The 21,612-nt window shown below is 37.5% G+C and overlaps 1 protein-coding gene across 5 annotated transcripts in view; it reads left to right on the top strand.

Moving 5' to 3' along the window:
- The window catches only part of LOC120328560 (neprilysin-like), a 54,199-nt gene that overhangs the window by 12,596 nt on the left and 19,991 nt on the right, over positions 1–21,612 (top strand). For 3 of the 5 annotated variants that reach the window (XM_078114437.1, XM_078114438.1, XM_078114439.1), the window contains exons 2-9: positions 11,011–11,213; positions 12,799–12,831; positions 13,435–13,485; positions 16,444–16,491; positions 17,049–17,213; positions 18,370–18,450; positions 20,492–20,694; positions 21,408–21,578. In XM_078114437.1, coding sequence (XP_077970563.1) covers positions 11,011–11,213; positions 12,799–12,831; positions 13,435–13,485; positions 16,444–16,491; positions 17,049–17,213; positions 18,370–18,450; positions 20,492–20,694; positions 21,408–21,578 — 955 coding nt within the window. Of the gene's footprint in view, positions 1–10,587; positions 11,214–12,798; positions 12,832–13,434; positions 13,486–16,443; positions 16,492–17,048; positions 17,214–18,369; positions 18,451–20,491; positions 20,695–21,407; positions 21,579–21,612 lie in introns of those variants that run through there. The other 2 variants (XM_078114436.1, XM_039395083.2) reach the window with 2 other exon arrangements.

The following is a 21,612-nucleotide window of genomic DNA, read 5'->3' on the forward strand; positions in this document are numbered from 1 at the left end:
ATTTGCGTTCCATCCACGTATTTTCAACGTGTTTATTGAATAAAACATACTTTCGCGTTACTATCTGTTATTTGTAGATTATTGTTAGCTAGTTATTTTTGAGGTGACTTGTGGCGCGAGACTTAACACATTCTGAAAAAAAGGGCGCGACTTATAAAGTTTGAGAACCACTGCTCTACACCAGGCATGTCTAACCTTTCCAGTGTCGCGGGCCACTTTTACATGGGGAAATTCATTGCGGGCCGCGATTGTTTTTACCAAACTCAAACACAAACCCAATTCCGATTTACGTTAGAATCTGAACGTCGCTAAATAAAACGCCTGGATCGCACAACGCTTTTGCGGATTTCTGAACACAAGATGCACACAAAGACCACGAACCATGAAATTCAACTCAACTTTCATGCAAAATGCACATAAATTGGAGTAAAAAATGGACCGCACGAATTCTTTCTGTGGGCCGCATGCCGCCCGCGGGCGGCTGGTTGGACATCCCTGCTCTAGACTATTACAAATGAATCCACTGGTTATAAACCTTTTCGGTGTAGAGTGTTCGGCAAACTTTATGCACTACTGAACCAAATATGCATATTGACGCTAGCGTGCGACTCAAACCAAAGTGACTATAAACCAAGTGATGACACCTTGTGCAATGATGCATATCGGACGCCATTTTGTGTCCAGCGGAGGTATCATACAGCGATAGAACTCTGGACACAAAATGGCTGGTGTGACGTCACACGAGCGCTTATAACGTTACCAATGCATGTCCTCACTTGGTTTATAGTCACTTTGACTCAAACAATCGTCGTGAAACTTCGAAGTATGACGCGCTCGCAAGTTCTTTTTTTTTATTAAATACAAGTAACGTAGGCACGTTCGGCAAGTAAGCGATATGCAATGTGTTTTTGTCTACTTTAGTTGCCACAAAACAAACGGGTATGCTTTAATACTAAGCGGAATCTAGTGATTTTACTTAAAAGCAAAATAAATGCTTTCAAGTTTTAACGCTGCGATACCAACTACCTATACAATTAGTATTGAGCAACACTTCAATACCAAATACAGAATATAATTTTCTGGAAAATAAAATCTATACTGTTTGTTGAAAAAACTAGCGACCCAAAAGGTTTTCTGGGCGACCCAGCTTTGGGGGGGCAACCCATGGGCTGAGAAACACTGCATTAGATTAAATATAAGAATATTCAAATACTAAAATATTATTTTACACCCGATGTTAATAAATTGTAGATCTGAGATTCAAAGGACTCAGGAAGTAACCTTTCACCCCAATAGAAGCTTCAAATACGAGTACACATGACTTATTTTGTCCAATCACAGAACGCAAAACAAAACAGCTGATCGATTGCTATGGATACTATTGGATTATCAACAAATCACCGTCAAATTTCGATACTGTCGTAATGTGTGTACCAGGTTAGGGTTAGGCCATAATATTATTCCGATTTTACTTATTTTAGTTCTATTACGAGTTCGGGGACTGTCTATGTTAGCCAAGTGAATATACCTCTGCTCATATGTTTCAGCCCCTCACACAACTTGATGTATATTAGGCGAACAAAATTAGTTACATTCATATTGATGCACACACTTCTGGAGCGCCCAAATGTCAGTGAGATATTCGATTTTCTGATTTTTTTTCACAGTGAGACATAGTTATAATCCGATTAGCTTAAGATGGATAGACACGGGTTATTGATCGGTTATACTTCATAAGCAGCGAATCGATATAAACCAGTAGATTCAGAGCTTTGTGTGAGACAGTTGTGGGGAAAGTTTTTTTTGGATCAGAAACTAATAGAGGATCGGTACGAGAACTTTCCGCATGGAACAGTGGTTTTCAAACGTTGGGAAGCGCCCCACAATTTGGGGGAGAGTGTAGTCAACAAAAATTGGGGGGGGGGGGGGTTGATAGGAAAAAATGAAAATATTTGTTCGATATGATCTTGCCCGCCTTATTTTGAATATTTATGTTCGACCCACAAATTTTGGTGTTTTTTTGAATAAAACATACTTTCGCTTTACTATTTGTTATTTGTAGCTCATTGTTATCTAGTTATCTTAGAGTTGGGGTACGAGACTTGAAAACCCTAAAAAGGGAAGTGAAAAGTCTGAGAAGCACTGAGAGAAAACATTTGGTAAAAAATTTGTCATATTGGCATTTGAGGTAAAGTTCGAGATCTTCGTAGTTAACGATTGGTTGTAGAACTTTTCGGAACTTTATTTAGAATATTCAAATCGCGTTTTATGGATCTTCGTTAGTTAGTTCGTTGTGGCATACATGGAATACACAGCGTTGAATCGTTCTTAAATTTATCAAGGGTTAAGCGAGACCACAGACATTATTGTACATACACAAACAATGCCTGGAGAAGCTATGACAGTCTCTATACCGTTACCAGTAACCTGGGTAGTCGTGTATAGTCTCTAATGAGTTGGCCGCATTCCGATAGGGCTCCTGGCGAGTTACCGCAAACGATTTTCTGGGAATTTGTGATAGAATATTTAGTTTTTCCATCCATTGACAACTTTTATTGGCCTTTTTTGAAATGAACTCGTGAAAAACAATTCATAGAAACGTGAAAAGAACGACACGTTTTCTACGTGAAGGTATTTAAGGAATTTTGTCGTGTCAACTTTCAATGTCCAAAAATTCAAGTCCAGAAATGTCGACGCACAGTTATTTTCGAATCCAGCAATAAATACAGGGATTTAGTTTCCTAAAAATAGTATCTTAATATATATCCGTTGCTTCCTGTTTAGAGTTGTGTTCAGATTGGGCACGTAATAACGTTTAAAAACGCGTGCACGTGGGGGGGGGGGGGGGTGAGTATATCCAAAAAATCTACAGTTAGTCAAAAAATACTCGGATCTTTTTTACAGAGACCCACTACGTGAGATTTGAAGTTCCAACTCAATTCGCAATCCAAACCCTAACCGCCAAATTACAAATTTATTACTATTATTATTTTTTTTTGGGGGGGGGGGGGGGGGGGATGCATTGTACAAACGATCCGCAATGAGTCATAAAACAACTCAGATCTTCCCTACATAGGCCACTAATGCAGAAATTTGAGATCTGAGTCAAATTACGAAGCAGTAATTACTAAGCTAGGGATGATTTGAAAATTCGAATTTAAGGCGCAATTTTCCGTCTTTTTTAAGCGTGAGCGTTTTTTTTTTGGTCGTAGAATAAGAAATTTTGTCGTATCATCGTTTTAAACAAAAGTCCAAAAATGTCGACGCAAAGTTGTTTCCGAATCTCGCTTAAATGACGGGATTAGCGTGGATTATATGCAGGAGAAAGGCTTCGTGATATTAAAGTTCATTTCCTATGAATTAGTTCATACACAATCCATTGGGTATGAGACCTAAATATTTAGCAGCTCAGATTATTATCTTCAAAAGAGAAGGCAGTGATAACAGTGATTGGTCAATCTAACGTCTCCCTATCGGGTAGGAATTTTGTCGTTTTTTCTAACCTGGTGCTAAAGTATTCGCCGTAGTATTACAAGTGTTCTTTAGTTCTTCAGTGTCATATGATACTTATTTATGCACACGTTTTGAATTACTTAAAATTGCATATTGTCCAGAAGTTTGTATGCATATAGCTTTGTCTTAGATTTCTTTGCAATGATTGGTTGAGTTGTTTCGAGTCTCTTGTCCATCACTGTATTTGTGTGTGCGTGAAACCTGACACGAATCCGTGGGTCCAATTGACCCGTTAAATTTTTTCTTAATTACTATATCGGATTATTCCTCGGTGTCTCGATATCTTTATGCATAATTAATAGTTTGTTTGTTTTATATAATCTACTGTCAGTCATCGCGTGAATTGGAATTTAATGGCGCGCATTGCAGCGCGAAAAATTATGTATTGTTCAAATAGATCTGCATTTCAGGTGTCTCTTGTAACTTTACTTAGAGATGAGTCTTCTTCACGTTTGAGTGAGTGTTATTAACTTTGCTCAGAGATGAGTTTCCGTTACTTTTGAGTGAGTGTTATTAAATTTGCTTAGAGATGAGTTTCCGTTACTTTTGAGTGAGTGCTTGTAACTTTGCTCAGAGATGAGTCTCCTTCAATTCTGAGTGAGTGCCTGTAATGCAACACCATAATTCTGTATAAATTCATTAGCTATAATCTTTGAAATTTCCAATTTGCAGCTCAGACCGTAATAGCTAGCAGGTCCGATCGAAGGCCGAAACCGTGGATTCTCAGAACTCTTGAGGGTCTAGAAAACGTTTCAAGCTATGAAAAACTGCTATGTATGACAAAGATTTTTTACATTTTAAAGCGGGTTGGGGTCCGACTTTCAACCGCCTAGGTACTCACCTGATAACAGTCAAGTCATAAGTTTTAACCATAACGCCTACAAAAAAGCCCTATTTGTGTCATAAGCGTCAAATATCTCGCGTCGGCCTTTCCGTACTCGCATTCCCGTGAAACCGCGACCAAATAAATACATATGAATTATTAAGCACCTGTATATTGAAGCAATTAAACCTATTCTGAATAAACCTTGAGACAGGGTATGGCATTTCATTCTATAGTGAGTCGTCGCCTATTATTTTTATGCAAACGGTAATTTACCAGAAATACAGGCTATTTTTCAGCTCGGCCTTGTGATATGGGGTTGTTGACTTTATCGCCAACGTAAGTCTAAAAAATGTAGTTGGCATCTGGTATCTTTTATTTTTTCATTAATATGGGAGCCAGCAGTTTCCCAACCGGGGGCCAGTTGCCCCCAAGGGGACCACAGAGCAGTTGGATGGGGGCCACAATACTAGGCGCAAAATTGTATTTACTTTTCCACTTTCCTAGCTTCATTTCTTGATAAGGTTAGTTCCCGAGTTTTTACTTATTTGAGCATGGATTGTTTGAATATAAAGGGATTTAGAATCTACCAATCAAAGAACACTCCGAATACCACTGGAATAATAAATAGGGGGGGGGGGGGCATGAGTGCTAAAATCCTTTATAAAAGGTTGATAATCACTGATTTTACGATATCAAATCTTGTGGTGGGCGTGGGATTCGAACCCGAGTCTTACCTGAGATTGCAGAACAATACAGCAAGCTAATCCCTAAATAACATATGTATAAAGTTGTTATTGTTTTGGGAAAAAATAGCCAACGGCACCGTCAGATTTGTTTGTTGTGGGGATTAAAATACCAAATCCTATTTGTAAACTATTTCGTTCTAAGAGGTAAATTAGCACGGAAAATAATATCAGTTTCCGCGTATGGTACAAACATAAAACGGATTAAAAATTGCCATATATTAACCTATTATACTTGATCGTACTTATTCTGAATGGTTACCCCGAAATTTTAGTGAATTTCTGATTTTTTATAGTCTCAGGATTACGCACTGCGACGTATAGGTTGCTGGTATTTAAAGTGTATGTTGACAAGTGCCCCCTGGGAAAAAGCTATGAAGGCCGAGGTGAAGTTCAGTGCAGACAGGGGACATATTTTAATGTTAAAATACCGCTTTACTACGAGTTGGTTTTCTGCAGGACCAACTACTTATCTTGAGTCTATTTCCTCGTGTTAGTGAATTCGTCTGTGTTTAATGCAAGTATACTTTAGTACAGGGGGAGGTAAAATTTTTTCTGAGTGGAACAGTTACAGATAATAGATTTGGTTACTGTGCCGGAGCCTCAAAACGTAATATGAAAAACTTTAAATAGAATACTGTGTTTCTGAAGTGTTCGCACCAAGATGTCGCATAACCTGAACCCTAACCTGGTACACAACCCTCGTTCAGGTTCAACTGTTCATAAAAGCATTGACGGCTAAATTTGACAACGGAAGCGCCGAAATGTGGCAACTATGCGGTCATTCAAATATGACATTATCTATAAGTTCCAATAGATAATTTTTATTATAAAATTCATTATAATGTTTTGTAAATAATAGTTAACTTCTCTACGGGCTCTATAACATCAAAAGTTTGCGAATCACTATCTAATGAATCCGCATGTGTATAAAGCAAAGACGCTGTAGCAAGAATAAGGATGACGCAATTCAATAGGCTTACGCACACTGCGGAAATGTATTTTCTATTTCCGCGAAACCAGCCAACTATCTATCCTGTCTTTATGAAGCCTGACCTTGCCAGACGAAATTTTACAGAAATGCATTTGAGTACAGCCGGACTCTTGAATTGCATACTTGCTAGATAAACGCAATTTTTTGCGAAACATTCAAGAGTTCTGCTCGCACACCAACACAAAGGTTATGAACGGCTTGTGTGAGGAAGTCTGTCCTTGGTCAGACGAAACATTGCAGAAATGCATTTGTATTATAGTGTGCAGTAGGGTGACTATTCAATGTGTATTGCTACACACTAATACAAATATTTCTGTGAAGTTAAAATAGTTGAATTATGCTTATCTGAAGAAGAGTGACCCTGGTCAGACACAATATTACAGAATTATATTTGTGTTTGTGCAGTAAGACTCTCAAATCGCATGCTAGTCGGTCGTGTATAGTACACCAGTCCTCATCCAGTGGGCAATGGCCCAATACTTGACCATAAAAACATTTTAGGTGAGCCAAATATTAAAATTGCTAGAGTTATTGATAAATTAGTTAAACTTTGATTGTAGTAGCAATGAATGATAATGCTGTACTAAGATAAAGACATTTAAAATTATTGAAAGGAAAGTGTGTATCTTTGCAGAGGGAATTTTTTGTTTTTCTCGTAGTTTTTTCAATGGACCTTTCCCCGACCTTTGACCCCCCGAATAATTCTTCCTATATTTTACCATTGCAAAATTTTCGTGGCTATTTTAAGAGTGCTTTTGCGAGTTGGCGCCTGTAAAATGGGGTATGTGTTACAAACCATCATTATGATTCATCGCATACAACAATCTGTTTTTTAAAAGTACCGGTAAAGAATTTCAGGCTAGTCTATCACAACTGTTTCTACACTAATTTTTATTACTGCCATCAAATTAAAACTCCTAGGAAGACAAAGTGATCATTGAATTATCTGATATATATTTAAGTTTCCGAAACACAACTGAAAACTAACTATTAAAGTTCAAAAACGCGAAAACGAGGTAATGTTTACAACCACACTTGAAAATTTGTCTGAGTGAGAAAAGTGTCTGAGCGGATGCGAAAAAGGGGCATTGTTACGTCACTTTTTGCATCTTGCTGATTGGCCAATGTCACGAAGTAAACAAGGAAAACGATACTCGGGGAAAAGTCCATTGACCACAGAATTTTTATGTGGATTTTTGTTTGCTTGTTCTGAGCGAATTCACTGTCAAAAAAATAAACAATAAAAAATATAATACGCAGATACAAAAGCGCAAAAGTTGACATGAAATAATTTTATTTGAAAATTTTGCAAATAATAGCTCATCAAGCAGGTTTATAGACCTAGTTTTGCTCTTTTCGGGTAAAGCCTTCAAATAGTGAAATGGTATTTGTAAAGTTGCAAGGCATCTTTCTCTCTGCACAAGCCCCTGACACGTGGACAACCTTTAATACCGGAGGGCCAGATACAAAAAACTGGGCGAAACCGTGGGCCACAACTTTACTTAACATGGGATTTCTAGTCTTTGCGGCATAAAAATGGCATTGTAACGTCATTGACATAGATAATAAATTGAACTCAGGTATTTTGCGACGCAAAGAAATTGCAATTACTCGCGCATAACAGATTGAATTGAAAACTCGTTTCGCGACCTGCCCATCGTTCAAAATTGAGACTTCTTCGCGGGCCACACAATTTTTTCTTGTTGGCCGTCTGTAGCCCGCGGGCCAAAGGACCCCTGGTCATATTCATTGTTCCGATCTCAAAAAAAGAATAAAAATTATAACCCTGACATGGGCAAACCGAGGCGCGCGGGCCAAATCCGGCCCGTTGGGTAATTCAATCTGGCCCGCCTGATGCTGCCACAACAAGGCAGGCTAAAGAACTAAAAATAGCTCAAGAAATCTGATAAAATTGCGATTTAATTTAATTTTCGCACGAGGCTTATTGTTTTCCGTTTTTTTTATTGTAACACTGTAAATATTGTTTATAAAATGTAACTTTTTGCGTCACACTTACATGGCCCGCCAGTGTTAATGTGCAAAATTTTTGACCCCCGGTCCGAAAACCTTGCCCACAACCACAGAAAAATGGTATTTATATAGTTGCAAGACATTTTTCTCCCAACACAAAGTCCAGTCGTGTTGGCATTTAAATAACATGTCTCCTAATTCCCATGGGCGTATCACGACCAACATAGAAAAACTATTTCTCAATACTTGCTAATGTCAAGCTTAATGTCATCAGTATGGAGATTATTTTGAGTTTTCTAAAATAGAATAAGGCCATAAGTCTAACGACGTTGAGGGTATTTTTAAAAAATTGGGGGGAGGCGAGACAAAAATAAAAATTTATGACGTCACATTTTTGGTCAAAACTAAAGTGGAGTTTACTTTGTGTATTGCAAAGAAAAATAGGTTTTTAAAAATTTTGAATAAACATTGGGGAAATCCCCCTCCCATCAATACTCTGCTGCGGCGCTTCTGCTGTGACCTACTTATTGCTCGTATCTATATATATTTTATGTAGCTTAAATCGTTCGCTGGCTCATTGGGATATCCAACCAACCAGTAATTCTTACGCCACCGCACTAGTGTGTTGCAAGGTTGTCGTGTCGGCTGCATGTTGTAAGCGAGAGGTAAACCCGGACTTCTGAATTCCTAAATGTGGTAGTTGGAGTCTATCTCCGACATAAAAGAGGAACGGGTAAATAGGCCGTGCTCCTTCATATAGTTAGGCCTTCTTATCGGCTTCCCTCGCTCACGAGATATATACGCAAAGTCTACCACATCTATCGGTGCTCCTGAAGTATGTGAACCAAGATGGCGGACACCGGAACAAAGTATGTGTACTGGGTTGGGGTTAGGCCATAATTTCCAATTATTTTAGTTCTATTACGAGTTTGGGGACCAGCCAAGTGAATCCCGTAGTATTTGTATTTATAATTATTGCCTAACCCCAACTTGGTACACATACTACGTTTCGGTGTCCGCCATCTTGGTAGGCATACTTCTGGAGCACCCATCTATCCACAAACATATGAGATACCGGTGTTTTAGTCGGCTCGAAGTTGGATCAGACTTTTTGCCGACTTCGCAGCACTGTTATCGCGGCCAAGGATTAATTTATACTCGGACATTGTTTGAAAAATTTGTTTTTGGAGAAATCTATCAAGAAAGCACAGGCCGAGGTTATAATAAAACGGTTCAAGTTAACGCAGTCAAGAAAATGTTTTAGCTATGAAAAAAAACTTTAGTTCTCAAAAAATTAACGGATAAATTTTGGTGATTAACAAATGCAATGTTATTGTAAAGACGAGTCGTAATATATTAACTGTATATTAGTAGTCATTGTCTATTATCTTCGACATGAGCTTTTGATTTTGTATTTTCAAATCCCCGACTCAGATTTTTAACATTTTAAAATAATTTGCTTAAAGCAAAGTTACACGCACTCAGAGAAGATTCAGATGAATCTCCTTTACTTCTGAGTGAGTGCCTGTAACTTTTCTCAGAGATAAGGTTCCTTTACTTCTGGGTGAGTGCCTGTAACTTTGCTCAGAGATGAGTCTCCTCTACTTCTGAGTGAGTGCCTGTAAACTTTGCTCAGAGATGAGTCTCCTCTACTTCTGAGTGAGTGCCTGTAAACTTTGCTCAGAGATGAGTCTCCTTTACTTCTGAGTGAGTGCCCGTAACTTTGCTCAGAGATGAGTCTCCTTTACTTCTGAGTGAGTGCCTGTAAACTTTGCTCAGAGATGAGTTTCCTTTACTTCTGAGTGAGTGCCTGTAAACTTTGCTCAGAGATGAGTCTCCTTTACTTCTGAGTGAGTGCCTGTAAACTTTGCTCAGAGATGAGTTTCCTTTACTTCTGAGTGAGTGCCTGTAAACTTTGCTCAGAGATGAGTTTCCTTTACTTCTGAGTGAGTGCCTGTAAACTTTGCTCAGAGATGAGTTTCCTTTACTTCTGAGTGAGTGCCTGTAAACTTTGCTCAGAGATGAGTCTCCTTTACTTCTGAGTTAGTAAGTTTTCAAGAGTCTTGGGGACTGCAAAGTGTTTCAAACTACTAAAATCGCTTTTATGATACATACAAATGCTTGTTTTTACATGTCACAAGGAGGGGAGTGGGGGCGTTCATTTTTGTAATGAGTTCAAATATATAAAGGGCGTTGTACTTGTGCAAAGCCTCGTTATGAGTGAAGCGAGGTATAAAAATAACTAGTAGTCGTGATGATCTTTGTTTTGAGTGGATGGTCTTATAAAAAGACTAGTGGGTTATTGCATACTTTTCAATCAGTGGGTGTTGTATGTTGTACATAGCACTGTTCTAAAAGAAGGCGAAGTATTAAAAATGGTCAGTGGGAATTAGTAAGGAGTCCTCTTAGCCTAAGCCTAGAGTTTGGACGAGGTCATAGATACATAAACGATTTTGTAAGACTTTAAAAATTAATTGGTCATTAAAGTAGGTTTACATTTCATAATAACACTAATCTCTTTGTTTATTTATTATAATTTTTTTATATTTGCCGTCCAAGGGGCTTTTAGGCTTATCCATATATAATATTAATGCGATCACAAAATTGAATTAAAGCAGACATCACGACAGCATGTAGTTTTATAGCTAGGCTGGTTATTATCGTGTTACAGTCAAATTCGGAATGCACATCGATCGGCGATTGTGTGAAAAACACGGGATTTTTTCGTCAATTTTCAGCGTCAAAAAACGATAAAAAACTGCATTCCTGTTCCGTAGGATGTCAAATCGCCGGAAAGAGTTTAAAGAAAAAGGTCGAAGCGATTTTAAATACTCTGAAATTGTTAGCATGGCGGACCTAGCAAATTTTAAGAACGGGAATTGCCCACAAGGCGATCAAAATCAGAACTCTATAGACAGTAATAGCGTGTGTACTTTACCAACAACTGTACTATTATCAAACAGCGGCACACCAACTACAAAAGCGATGGAATACCAAAGCAAAGACGCTCTGGATTTTGACGTAGCCAGAATAAAGACTCAAAAATATAAAAAACGTGCCCTCATTTTTGGAGCGATTGCAGGCATCATGACTGTTGCAACTATTGTACTGGCAATTCTTCTTGGAGTTGGTGTCGGCCAATCTGTACCGGAATCGCCGCCAACAGGTAAGTCCTGTTTTATTATTTAATTTGATGGTGTAATGGTTATAGAATGGACGTAGCCAGGATTTTTAAAATGGAGGGTTCTGAAATTTATATTTGCCAAGTTAGAGGGTAACAGCTAGTCTTGAGGAGATAAAAAGCATTCAAAGCTACGAAAAATTGCGATGAGTGATACAGAAAACGTTTGGGGCTCCCGAAGTATGCGAACCAAGATGGCGGACATCGGAATGTAATATGTGTACTAGGTTAGGGTTAGGCCAAAATTTTAGGTATAAATACTACGGGAGGCTCTTGGCTAGTCTTCGAACAGATAATAGGACAAAAATAGGAGAAATTGGAAAAAAATAATCGCCTAACCCTAACCTGTTACCCATGTTACGTTCCGATGTCCGCCATCTTGGTTCGCATACTTCGGGAGCACCGAACGTTTTTATTTTACATTTCAAAACTTTGGGGGTTTCGATCCTCACCCCGTGGATAACGTGGGTTCTAAAGAGTCTTGTGGTCTAAAAATCGTTTTAAGGTAGGTATGAACAAAAAAAAAACTTTTTTCCAAATATAAAAAATTGGGGGTTATAGCTAGACTTGGGCATTTTAGAATACCTGATGATTTCAGAACCGAATCGAATATATTATTTCGAATCGAATCTCGAATATTTGAAAGATATACAATTATATGCGACTTTTCATAATTATGGTCTTCCAGATACATAAATTACTGAAAACATAGAATCCATCACTCAAACAGTTCGCTAAGTGTGTTCACACATTAAGAAACATGTCTAATAACTTACTAGAAAGTGTAATGCCTTTACAAATATTGCTTCAATAAAAATGTTATGGTTTTCACAAAATGGCGGCGATTTGAAATTTTTGTCTGAAAAGTTTCGGATAAGTTATTTATTATTCGATTCGGTTTGAATATTCTATTTGATATGTCCAGCCCTAGTTATCACGTGTTGTTGCTCTCACGTCTCACGTCTCAGGCTAAATATATCGGGTCCAACTTTCATGCTCGCCACTAGAGGCGTAGCCAGATGCGATTGAGGGTCGCAACCCCCTACCCTTTGAAATGTAAAAACATTCTGTACGTATTTGACCCGCTAGCTGATACGGTTTAACTTGGCAATTAGAAATTTTAAACGGCGCTTCGGAAGTATGTGTACCAAGATGGAGGGAACTGATTTTGTTCGCCTACTCTATATCAAGTTGTATAAATGGACTGTAACCTACGGGCAGGAGGTATATTTATTTGGATATAACAGAACTAAATAGAATATAGAACTATTCTAATAGAACTAATAGAACTAAAATAAGGAAATTTGTAATAAAGTTATAGACTAAACCTAACCTGGTACATATACTACGGGAGTACCTTTCACACCCACCATCCCCAGTAAATTCCTGCAACTAAAATGGGTAGGCAATGCGGAGACGTAAAGGTTCCAGTTCGTTTAATGTTAGCTGCACTAACAACTGACTGCGTCAATGGGGTTTGAATCCAAGCGAGTCTGAATCACTTCATAAAAATTAAGAAAATTAAGTATTCTTATTTTAATTTATTTTTCACGCTGCTTTCATGGAATAGTCGTTGCGATAAATTTCACCTTCGACCGCGAAGGTATTTTTTTATATATTATTTGAACCTAATTTTGTAACCCGTAGTAGGGCATTGCACCACCTCAAACTTTAACTTTTGATTGTGTATGATTGCACCCAAGAGATGCAGTAACCCAGAACGTTTTTTACTAAACTTATGTTTTTTCTAGACTAGAATATGTTCTAAATGATGAGGTTTTATTGAAAAGGGTACTTGAAAAGCGCCTCATTTATTATACAATACGATTCTTTCCCGGGCCCCTGATGTAACCAAAGTTTTACACACGGCTCTGGAGTCGAAGGAAATTCACACCCAGACACTACAAACAAGGATCCCTTTACAAATGACTTCGGATACAAAAAAATTTCGATAATACTTCCGGAGAAAATATTTTCCATATTTTGAAAACAATAAATTCAGCGTATGCCTTATCAAATTATCTGTTGTGAATGCTTAAATTTTCGCGAGCAAGCACAATGGTTAAATTAGGTTATTTCAATCTTAATAACTGTTTTTTGTCTGTCATAATAAATGAGTATGACAATTGACCTCAATGAACTTTTACTTCCGAATACGACTTGACACTTGACCTCGTTCCTATTTTTACTTCTGCTTTCCCCTAAGCAATGGAAGTGGCAATGGGATCTTCGGTGAATTTCAGCACAATGGAACTAGGTGGATATATGTGTGTTTTGTATGTGTTCTATATGGTATTGTTGTATGTGTTGTGTGTGTTCTATGATGGGATTAGGTGCAGGTTCTCGTTGTATCGATCTTACTAACAAAGGGTTCCCTCAGTCAAAAAAGTATGCATATCACTATGGAAACCAGGAGTGTTGCAGTGGCGTATTCAGGGTGTGCCAGCCATGTGGCTTGTTTCATAAGCGCTGTTTGGACAGGGGCGCTAAAATGGCAAAAAGTTTTAATAGTAAAATGTTTCAAAAAAAAAATTTCAAATCGGAGACAACTGAAACTCGTATTTTTACGGTTAAATAATATCGTACAGGTGTAGCATTTCAATAACAGTCATTATGAATATTAACCCCGTCGTTTGTCTTATGCAAAAACGGGTTCGCTGATAGCGTTTTAAGAACGGGTTCGCTGATAGCGTTTCGATAACGGGTTTGCCGATGCCCCGACATCACAAGAACCGGTTCGCTGTTACCGTGTCGTCCCCAAGAACGGGTTCGCTGAGTATCGTGATGTTCTAAGAACGGGTTCGGTGTTTATCGTGATGTTCTAACAACGGGTTAAATAATACTGTGAAGTTCCAAAACTGATTCCCTGGTGCCATAACGTTCCAAGAACGGGTTCGCATGAACTACCTGAACCCCACCACTGTGTGTCCTTTAAGACAATTCATCAAAGACAAAAAGACGAATCGACTTTCACAAAATATCGATCACAAAATGAAATTTTGTGGTTTTTATTAAATTACCCAAAATATTTTTAAAATATCCGTCAAAATTAGACGCGGATTAAAATATAATTTCATTAAATATTTATAACAGCGATTAAAAAAGAAAACTGGTTAAAATAGAAAATGAATGAATGAATAATTGCTGTGAGCATGGGCGACAATTCGAAGGTTTTAAAACAAAAAAGTCAAAATGTAAGTATCAAAAAAGTTTTTTTTATCTGGTATTCAATCATTCGGTTTTCCCGTGGTGATTGTACCAGCTCACGGTTAGGCCATAATTTTATCCCGATTTTTCCCTTTTTAGTTTTATTTAGCCCATAGAATTCAGTTCCTTTACACAACTTGATGTAAAATATGCGAACAAAATTATTGGCACACACGCTTCTGGATTGCCCGTATTTCAATAAAATGTTACAGAAGTTTATAATTAAAAAATATATGTTTTTCGTTTTCACAAGTAGTCCCAACGAAAAATAAATAAATGATTGATAGCAGTAAGCAACGGTGACTAATTTGTCAATTCCGGGTTCAAAATTGAAAGTTCAAAGATGAAATTTAAAAAAGTTTCTTCAAAAATATTATGGACAGATTTTAAGCTGGTATTTAATCATAATTTGAAGAAAAATTCTCACGTGTTTCAATATGAAGTTACAGAAGTTTAAACGGTTTAAAAGAGAAGTTAACGAGAACGGAAAAAAATAAATGAATATTAGCAGCAAGCCAATTTGATAATTCCGGGTTGAAAATAACAGGGTCAATATTGAAATTCTCGAAAATTTCGTAAATGTGGAATACTGCAAAGAAATAGATGCTCTTCAAGATGGGCTTCAATCATAATTTAAAGCAATTTCTCCAGGTATTTCAATAAAAAGTTACAGCACAATAAAAATTAAAATGAAATTGTTTATACTCATTTCATCAAAGCAGACTTTGTAAATACGGCAGATTGATTACAATTTGAAAACTATTTTGTGAATGAAAAATATTCGAACTTCAGAAAACAATCATTCCAAAATAGCATTGTTATCGTGTTGTTTATTATTATATCATACATATTATTGTGACATCATACATATTATCATTACATCATATATGTTATTGTAATATCATTCATGTCATTATTATGTTTATTACATATTATTGTCACATCACACTACATTTATCGTGTATTGTTACATCATACATATTAAATCGTCTGCTGGTCTCAAGGTTGTCATCGCGGTTTCCCGTATCGTCAGAATCAAGCTAAAATAACAAATAAATGGCGGGCGTGCTGTATGAACTCGGCTAACGCGCAAATAACAAACATAACGTAATAAACGTACAAAAAAAAACACACGTGAAAACAAAAACATATTGTTACAAAATATAGCAATGCTCAAATGCCTGCATTATTATTATGTATTGGATGAGCGATATCAAATCGGATATTTTCCTACTTTCCAAAAACCATGACATATCGGAAAATCCAACATCTCGTCAAGTAGTATGCTCTCAAACTTTTCATTGTAATGATGATGGGGGTGTTTCCCAAATTCCTGGTGGGGTCGATATTTTGCTATTAGCGATGAAGTTTTTGTAACATATAGAATGTGTTGAAAGTTTGACTGACAATTTGCACTGGTATATACGTCAATTTCTGGATATTTAAATACAATTATATTTAAGTTAGGAATTGAGGCAAGGGTGGGCACGGTTTTTGGACCAGGAGCCAAAAATGTCGCCCATCCAGACGTAAAAGTTACATTTCATAAACAACATTTACAGCGTTACGAAAGCAAAAGTGGAAAACAACAAGCCTAGTGTCAAAACTAAATTTAATCGCAATCTCAACAAATTCCTGCGCTATTTTTTATATAAAACATCAAAATTTGTTTTCAGTTTGGTTATGGCAGTATCATACGGGCATTACCTAACGCGCCGGATTTGGCGTGCGGGCCGCACCTTGCCCATGTCAGGATTAAAGTGTGTGGTCAAACCTTATTAATAGAGAGAGGGGGTGTTCGAAAACTTAGTGCGTGTAGGGAAACACTACACGCGTATATACTAGTCGGTTAAGGCTTCTACTACCACACTATGTTTAAACAATTGAGCGATTACCAAATCATTCAGCTGGCCTGCATTTATAACATGTCATCTGAGTTGTTTTATCGGTTTTCCTCTCTTCAAAGAAAATACGAACAAATTTAATCCGGATATTGTTGTTTTTACAGAAGAGCCGCCACAAGAAATGTGTACAAGTCAACCATGCGTGACAGCTGGTAAGTAGTAGCTTTCATAGAGCCTAGTTCAGTAAGTTGTGATGAATTTTAATACCTTCTCTAGCATAGTTAGAGGAAACATGAACGAATCACCCATAAGTTTGTGTAGTTGCTTGTGCAATCCTACTTACGAGAGAATCGGTCAATAAACCCCCAATATTATTCAGTATTTGATTATACAGAGCATAATTTGGAGAGATTTTGTGATAAATCTCCCATAATTTTGTGTGGTTGCTTGTAACAAGCCTGCTTCGCAGTGGATATGCGAATGAACACCCCGATACTTCGGACCACTTCTAATTTCTGATTTGAATTTACTGTTCAAAAATTCCACTCATATATAAAGTCATAGTTTAGGATGTTATAATTTTAGATGACGTCCTATTTTTCAGTTCCGGAAATATTTTTTGCTGTGACGTCATGATTTTATGATGTCATATTCCCAAATGACACCATATTTTCAAATACCTTCCTATTTTTCCGTTTTGGAAATATTTTTCTCATGTGACTTTGTGAATTTATTATGCCATATTTCTAAATGACGTCATGTTTTCAAGCTTCAAGAATTCTCAACAGTATGGACCAAACCACCGATCCGTGTGATGATTTTTTCACGTACGCATGCGGACAATGGAATATTGATCACGGCAATATACCAGAAGACAAGTCATCCGTGTCGACGTTTAATGATGTCAGAGATAGCGTTTCGGAAACTTTAAAAAGTAAGTTGAATTTATTTCACAGATTTTCAGCTCAGAACAATTCTTGGAGCTCCCGAAGTATGTGCACCAAGATGGCGCACAACCTGGACATAGTATGTGTACTAAATTACTTTTCAGGTTGTGCGCCATCTTGGTACTTCGGGGGCACCCAATGCTTTGTATGAGCCTCAACTATCTTTGAAGAAAAGCAAATCCCACGTAGAGAGTCCATATTCATCCCAGGAACTAGGGCCGGATCATGCCCTTTGGAAGTCTAAGATTTTGGTGCCCTAAGTATAAAAAAAAAAAACTGGTGTCCTATGTTATCTGAAATTGAATAGGCAGTTTCAATATTTATCACTTATTGAAGGCTTATTTTGGGAAACAGTTCTTTACGGGGCGCTTCGGACGTATTCGTACCAAGATGACGCACAACCTGAACAAACATAACCTGGTACAATACTATGTTCAGGTTGTGCGCCATCTTGATACGAATATCAGGGAGCACCCTTATACAGGGAGTCCCGAAATATATGAAACCCACAAAATTGTTATCGATTACCAAATTTTTTGGGTTTCATTTTTTTTTGGGGATACCCTATTCTCAAAAACATTGATAAAGAGATTAAAGATGATACTTGAGGACCGTACTTGAGATGATACCGGGCCAATATTGAAGTATGTGTCGTATGAGTATGACCAACTCGAATTGTTTCATTAAACACGGAGACACCATTCAATATTCGACTATGAAATTTTCTGTGATTGCTCCTTTTCCCCTTGGTGCCCTAATCACGTGCTTATTTTGATTGGTGGACTGTACTGGCTTGGATTTATACTTTAAATCTTACAAGGGCAAACTAAGGCCCGCGGGCCAAATTCGGCTTGTTGGGTAAATCTATCTGGGCCGCCTAATGATGCAACAATTAAACCAAATCCAAATTTTGATGTTTTAGCTAAAAAAATAACTCATTGACTTTGTTGAGATTGCGATCAAATTTAGTTTTGGCTCGAGGCTCATTGTTTTACACTTTTGCTTTTGTAACATTGTTAATAAAATTTCGGCCAAAAAGTGTGACTTTTTACGCCATACTTACATGGCCCGCCAGTCTAGGTGGGCAAAATTTCCCACCCCTGGTTCAAAAACCGTTCCAACCCCTGTTTTATTAATTTACAGGGGTATTAGAAACAGACAGCACCGGTGATAGATCTTCAATTCAAAAAGCAAAGACGTTTTATACATCATGCATGGATACAGGTACGGGCTGAATAATACCATTTTTTTTCAAGAACTTCTGCTTTGGGAAAAATTGCCACCGTTTGACAACCACTGCACTGGACAATAAAAATCTTATTAACGCAGTGATTTTTTATCTATTATCGATAAATTCTCCCTTTGCTAATTTCGAAACTTTATTTCCCCCTTAACTATACGCGAAAACTTGATATACCGATATGAATAGAGGTGTGGGTTTCGAATTTAATAAGTTTCAGAATTACGAACCTTACAAATCAATTTGAATCGTTTCGAAGGTATTCTCCTACAACCCTCTTCCCCCAGGATGCGCTCCTACTTCAAGTACGTCAGAATAGTATCGGGTATTATCTAAAGCAGAGAAGTAATAGCGCATGCGATCTATTTCTAGACTCACCAAACTTTCAGCTTGCGACCCTTTTTTAATATATTAATATTTTCCGCAACCCCTGGTAAGTCGGCATTGTTATGCAAGTGCGCCGCTTCTCTGATTCTATGTATTTTCTCGAAATAGTGAGATTAATGGTTTGCATTAGTTTTATTAATTGGGTTTCAAAAGTTTATAAAAAGTACAATATGTATATATCTCTTTGTGTGAAATTGGTGTACTATTTGTGACCCTCAAAGTTAGTTACGACAAATGTTTTCTAATTTTAAGTACAAGCCCCACAATGTTCACAATTTCGTGCCATCGGAAAATAATCAGTGCTCCCATTTTCCCATGGGAACACGCAATATTTTCCGATGTTATAAGTGGATAATTAAACTTAAACACGCCGATATTGAAGCCGTTATCGTGGTATGAATAATTGATTACAGACAAATAAGATTAAAGAAATCTTATAATAACGGGTTTTAATGAGATTACAACGCCAAAATGTCTTGTGCGGCGAGGTGACCTAGTGCAGGGCAACCTTTAATACAGGACCAGATACAAATAACTGGGTGAACACGCGAACAACCTGGATGGTGTATTTGCTGTTGGAGAAGAAAAATCCGTTTAAAATGAGAATATTATACTTCCAAGTAGTCTTACATACTTCATAATTGGGCAGACTGCACCTCGCGTAGGAGGCGCAGTTCTTACCACTTCATGGCAGCTTCTGCCACGAACGTACCGCGCGTCTCTTGCCTTGGTTTTATCGCGCTATTACCGGTATATTTACAAAGTCATGTACAATATTTCAGTTCATCATGCGGAATTAAATCTACTTAAACCTAAAACTAACTCCAAATACATCAAAACTGTATTCATAAGAAAAGCGTTCCAACTTACAGAATATTTATCACCATCAGGGGCAGCACTGCTATTACAGCCGACATATCGTGGTTACGGCAGCAAAATTGGTGGTATTCGATTTGCTGCCGTAACCACGGTTTTGCGGCAGCTCTAGACGCCACAAAATACTTGAAACTCCACTTGTCGCATGGGTCAAATACGCCGTTATGACGTCATAAAAGCCAAAAAATTCTGCGTTTTACATGACTTTGTTCAAAGCGAAAGCTGCCATGTGCTGTGACTTTGTAACGTGTCAAGTAGACAACGTTTTGATTAGCTGCTTTGGATGGTCACATGTGTGTGACGTACTTACGTTTAGGCCAATCAAACCACACATCGAAAGGCATATAAAAGCAATGTAGTTCTTGATTCTGTCTGTCGCTATCTTAGTCAGTGTGCCTTTACTTTAAACTGTTACCGTTCAAACTGATTGTATCTTAATTTAAATGAATGAATAATACAAACGTATTATTACGAAAGTATTATTAAATGCCACATAAAAATATACATAACTTTGAGTTAGGTTGCGCGAGAACTCCTTATCCTTCCTCTATGCCTTTATGCTAGTGGAAACGTATGCGTATAATGCAAGGATGCTGTAGCAAGAGTGTAAATGGCTACTTTAAGTGATTCGAGAGTCTCGCTTCACACTTATACAAATATATTACGGTAACGTTTCGTCTGACCAAAGTCAAACTTCCTCAATCATTTTACAACAATAACTCCGAAATAGGATAAAAATATACATATACACATTACATTTAGACAAAATTGACGCATTCAAAGGAACACCAGCCTTATCAATTGCGAAGGAAATGGGCGGGGTTCCGTTGTTCGGAGATCCACTTCCCGCCGATTTTAATCTCGAAGAAGCCCTCGCCAAATCGATTTCGATTTATGGCTCTTATGGTATCGTATCGATGTGGGTCGGATCAGACGACAAAAACTCAAGTGCAACTATAATACAGGTTAGTGTCTATACTTTTGTAAACTTTAACCCCGGAACCGCAAAACTATTTTTACCGAAATGTTAAATTGAGTCGTCACATATTTTAGTTTGATTGAATTTTTGCAGCGAGTTTATTATCTTAATATGAACTGTGACCCCGGAAGACTAATTCCAACCCGGAATATTTTAGCTAACTGAACAGAGTATATAGACCGACAGCTGTGGTTTTCCATTTGAGTAAGGCGTCATATCGGTTATCAGTGAATTCCTGTACATTACACAAAAATTGTCTGCCCCCTCTCCTCGAAAAAACAAACAACTTTTCTCCGAAATAAATTTCCGAATTTATAGCAGCTCGCATGTCAGTGAATTATGCATTATTCAGAATAAATGCACATAAAATAATAACCTATATTACATATTTATACCAAAAGATTGCCCCTCCCCCTCCCCCCCTTCCTCAAATTTTTTTTCCCGAAATAAATTTTCGAATTTATAGCAGCTCTCTTAACTAGCATGTATTACGTCATTATACAAAAAAATCCCCCCCCCCCAAAAAAAATATATATATATATATATAATTGGCTGTCTACGCTCTTGAATTTGCAGGTTAAAGTTTTCGAATTCAAATACCATGACATACATATCAAAAACAGCTTGAACAGAGCTTTGTACGGAAGGACGGCGCTTAATAAAAATTGTATAAAATGATTATATATACTCTGTATATAGGTCGACCAGCCAGCACTTGGAATGCCAAACCGGGACTACTACCTCGACGAAAAACGGAATCTCACACTTCCAGGCTATTCCCAATTTATGCGAGACTTCATGGGCAAATTATGGATGGAAAAGAATTCAACAACTTATAATGAAACAGTCGTTTGGGAAGTTACAGAAAAGGTAGTTTTTGTTAGGGTTTTAACTACCTCGTAAG

Source organism: Styela clava, chromosome 7 (genome assembly GCF_964204865.1).
Source record: "Styela clava chromosome 7, kaStyClav1.hap1.2, whole genome shotgun sequence".
NCBI lineage: Eukaryota > Metazoa > Chordata > Ascidiacea > Stolidobranchia > Styelidae > Styela > Styela clava.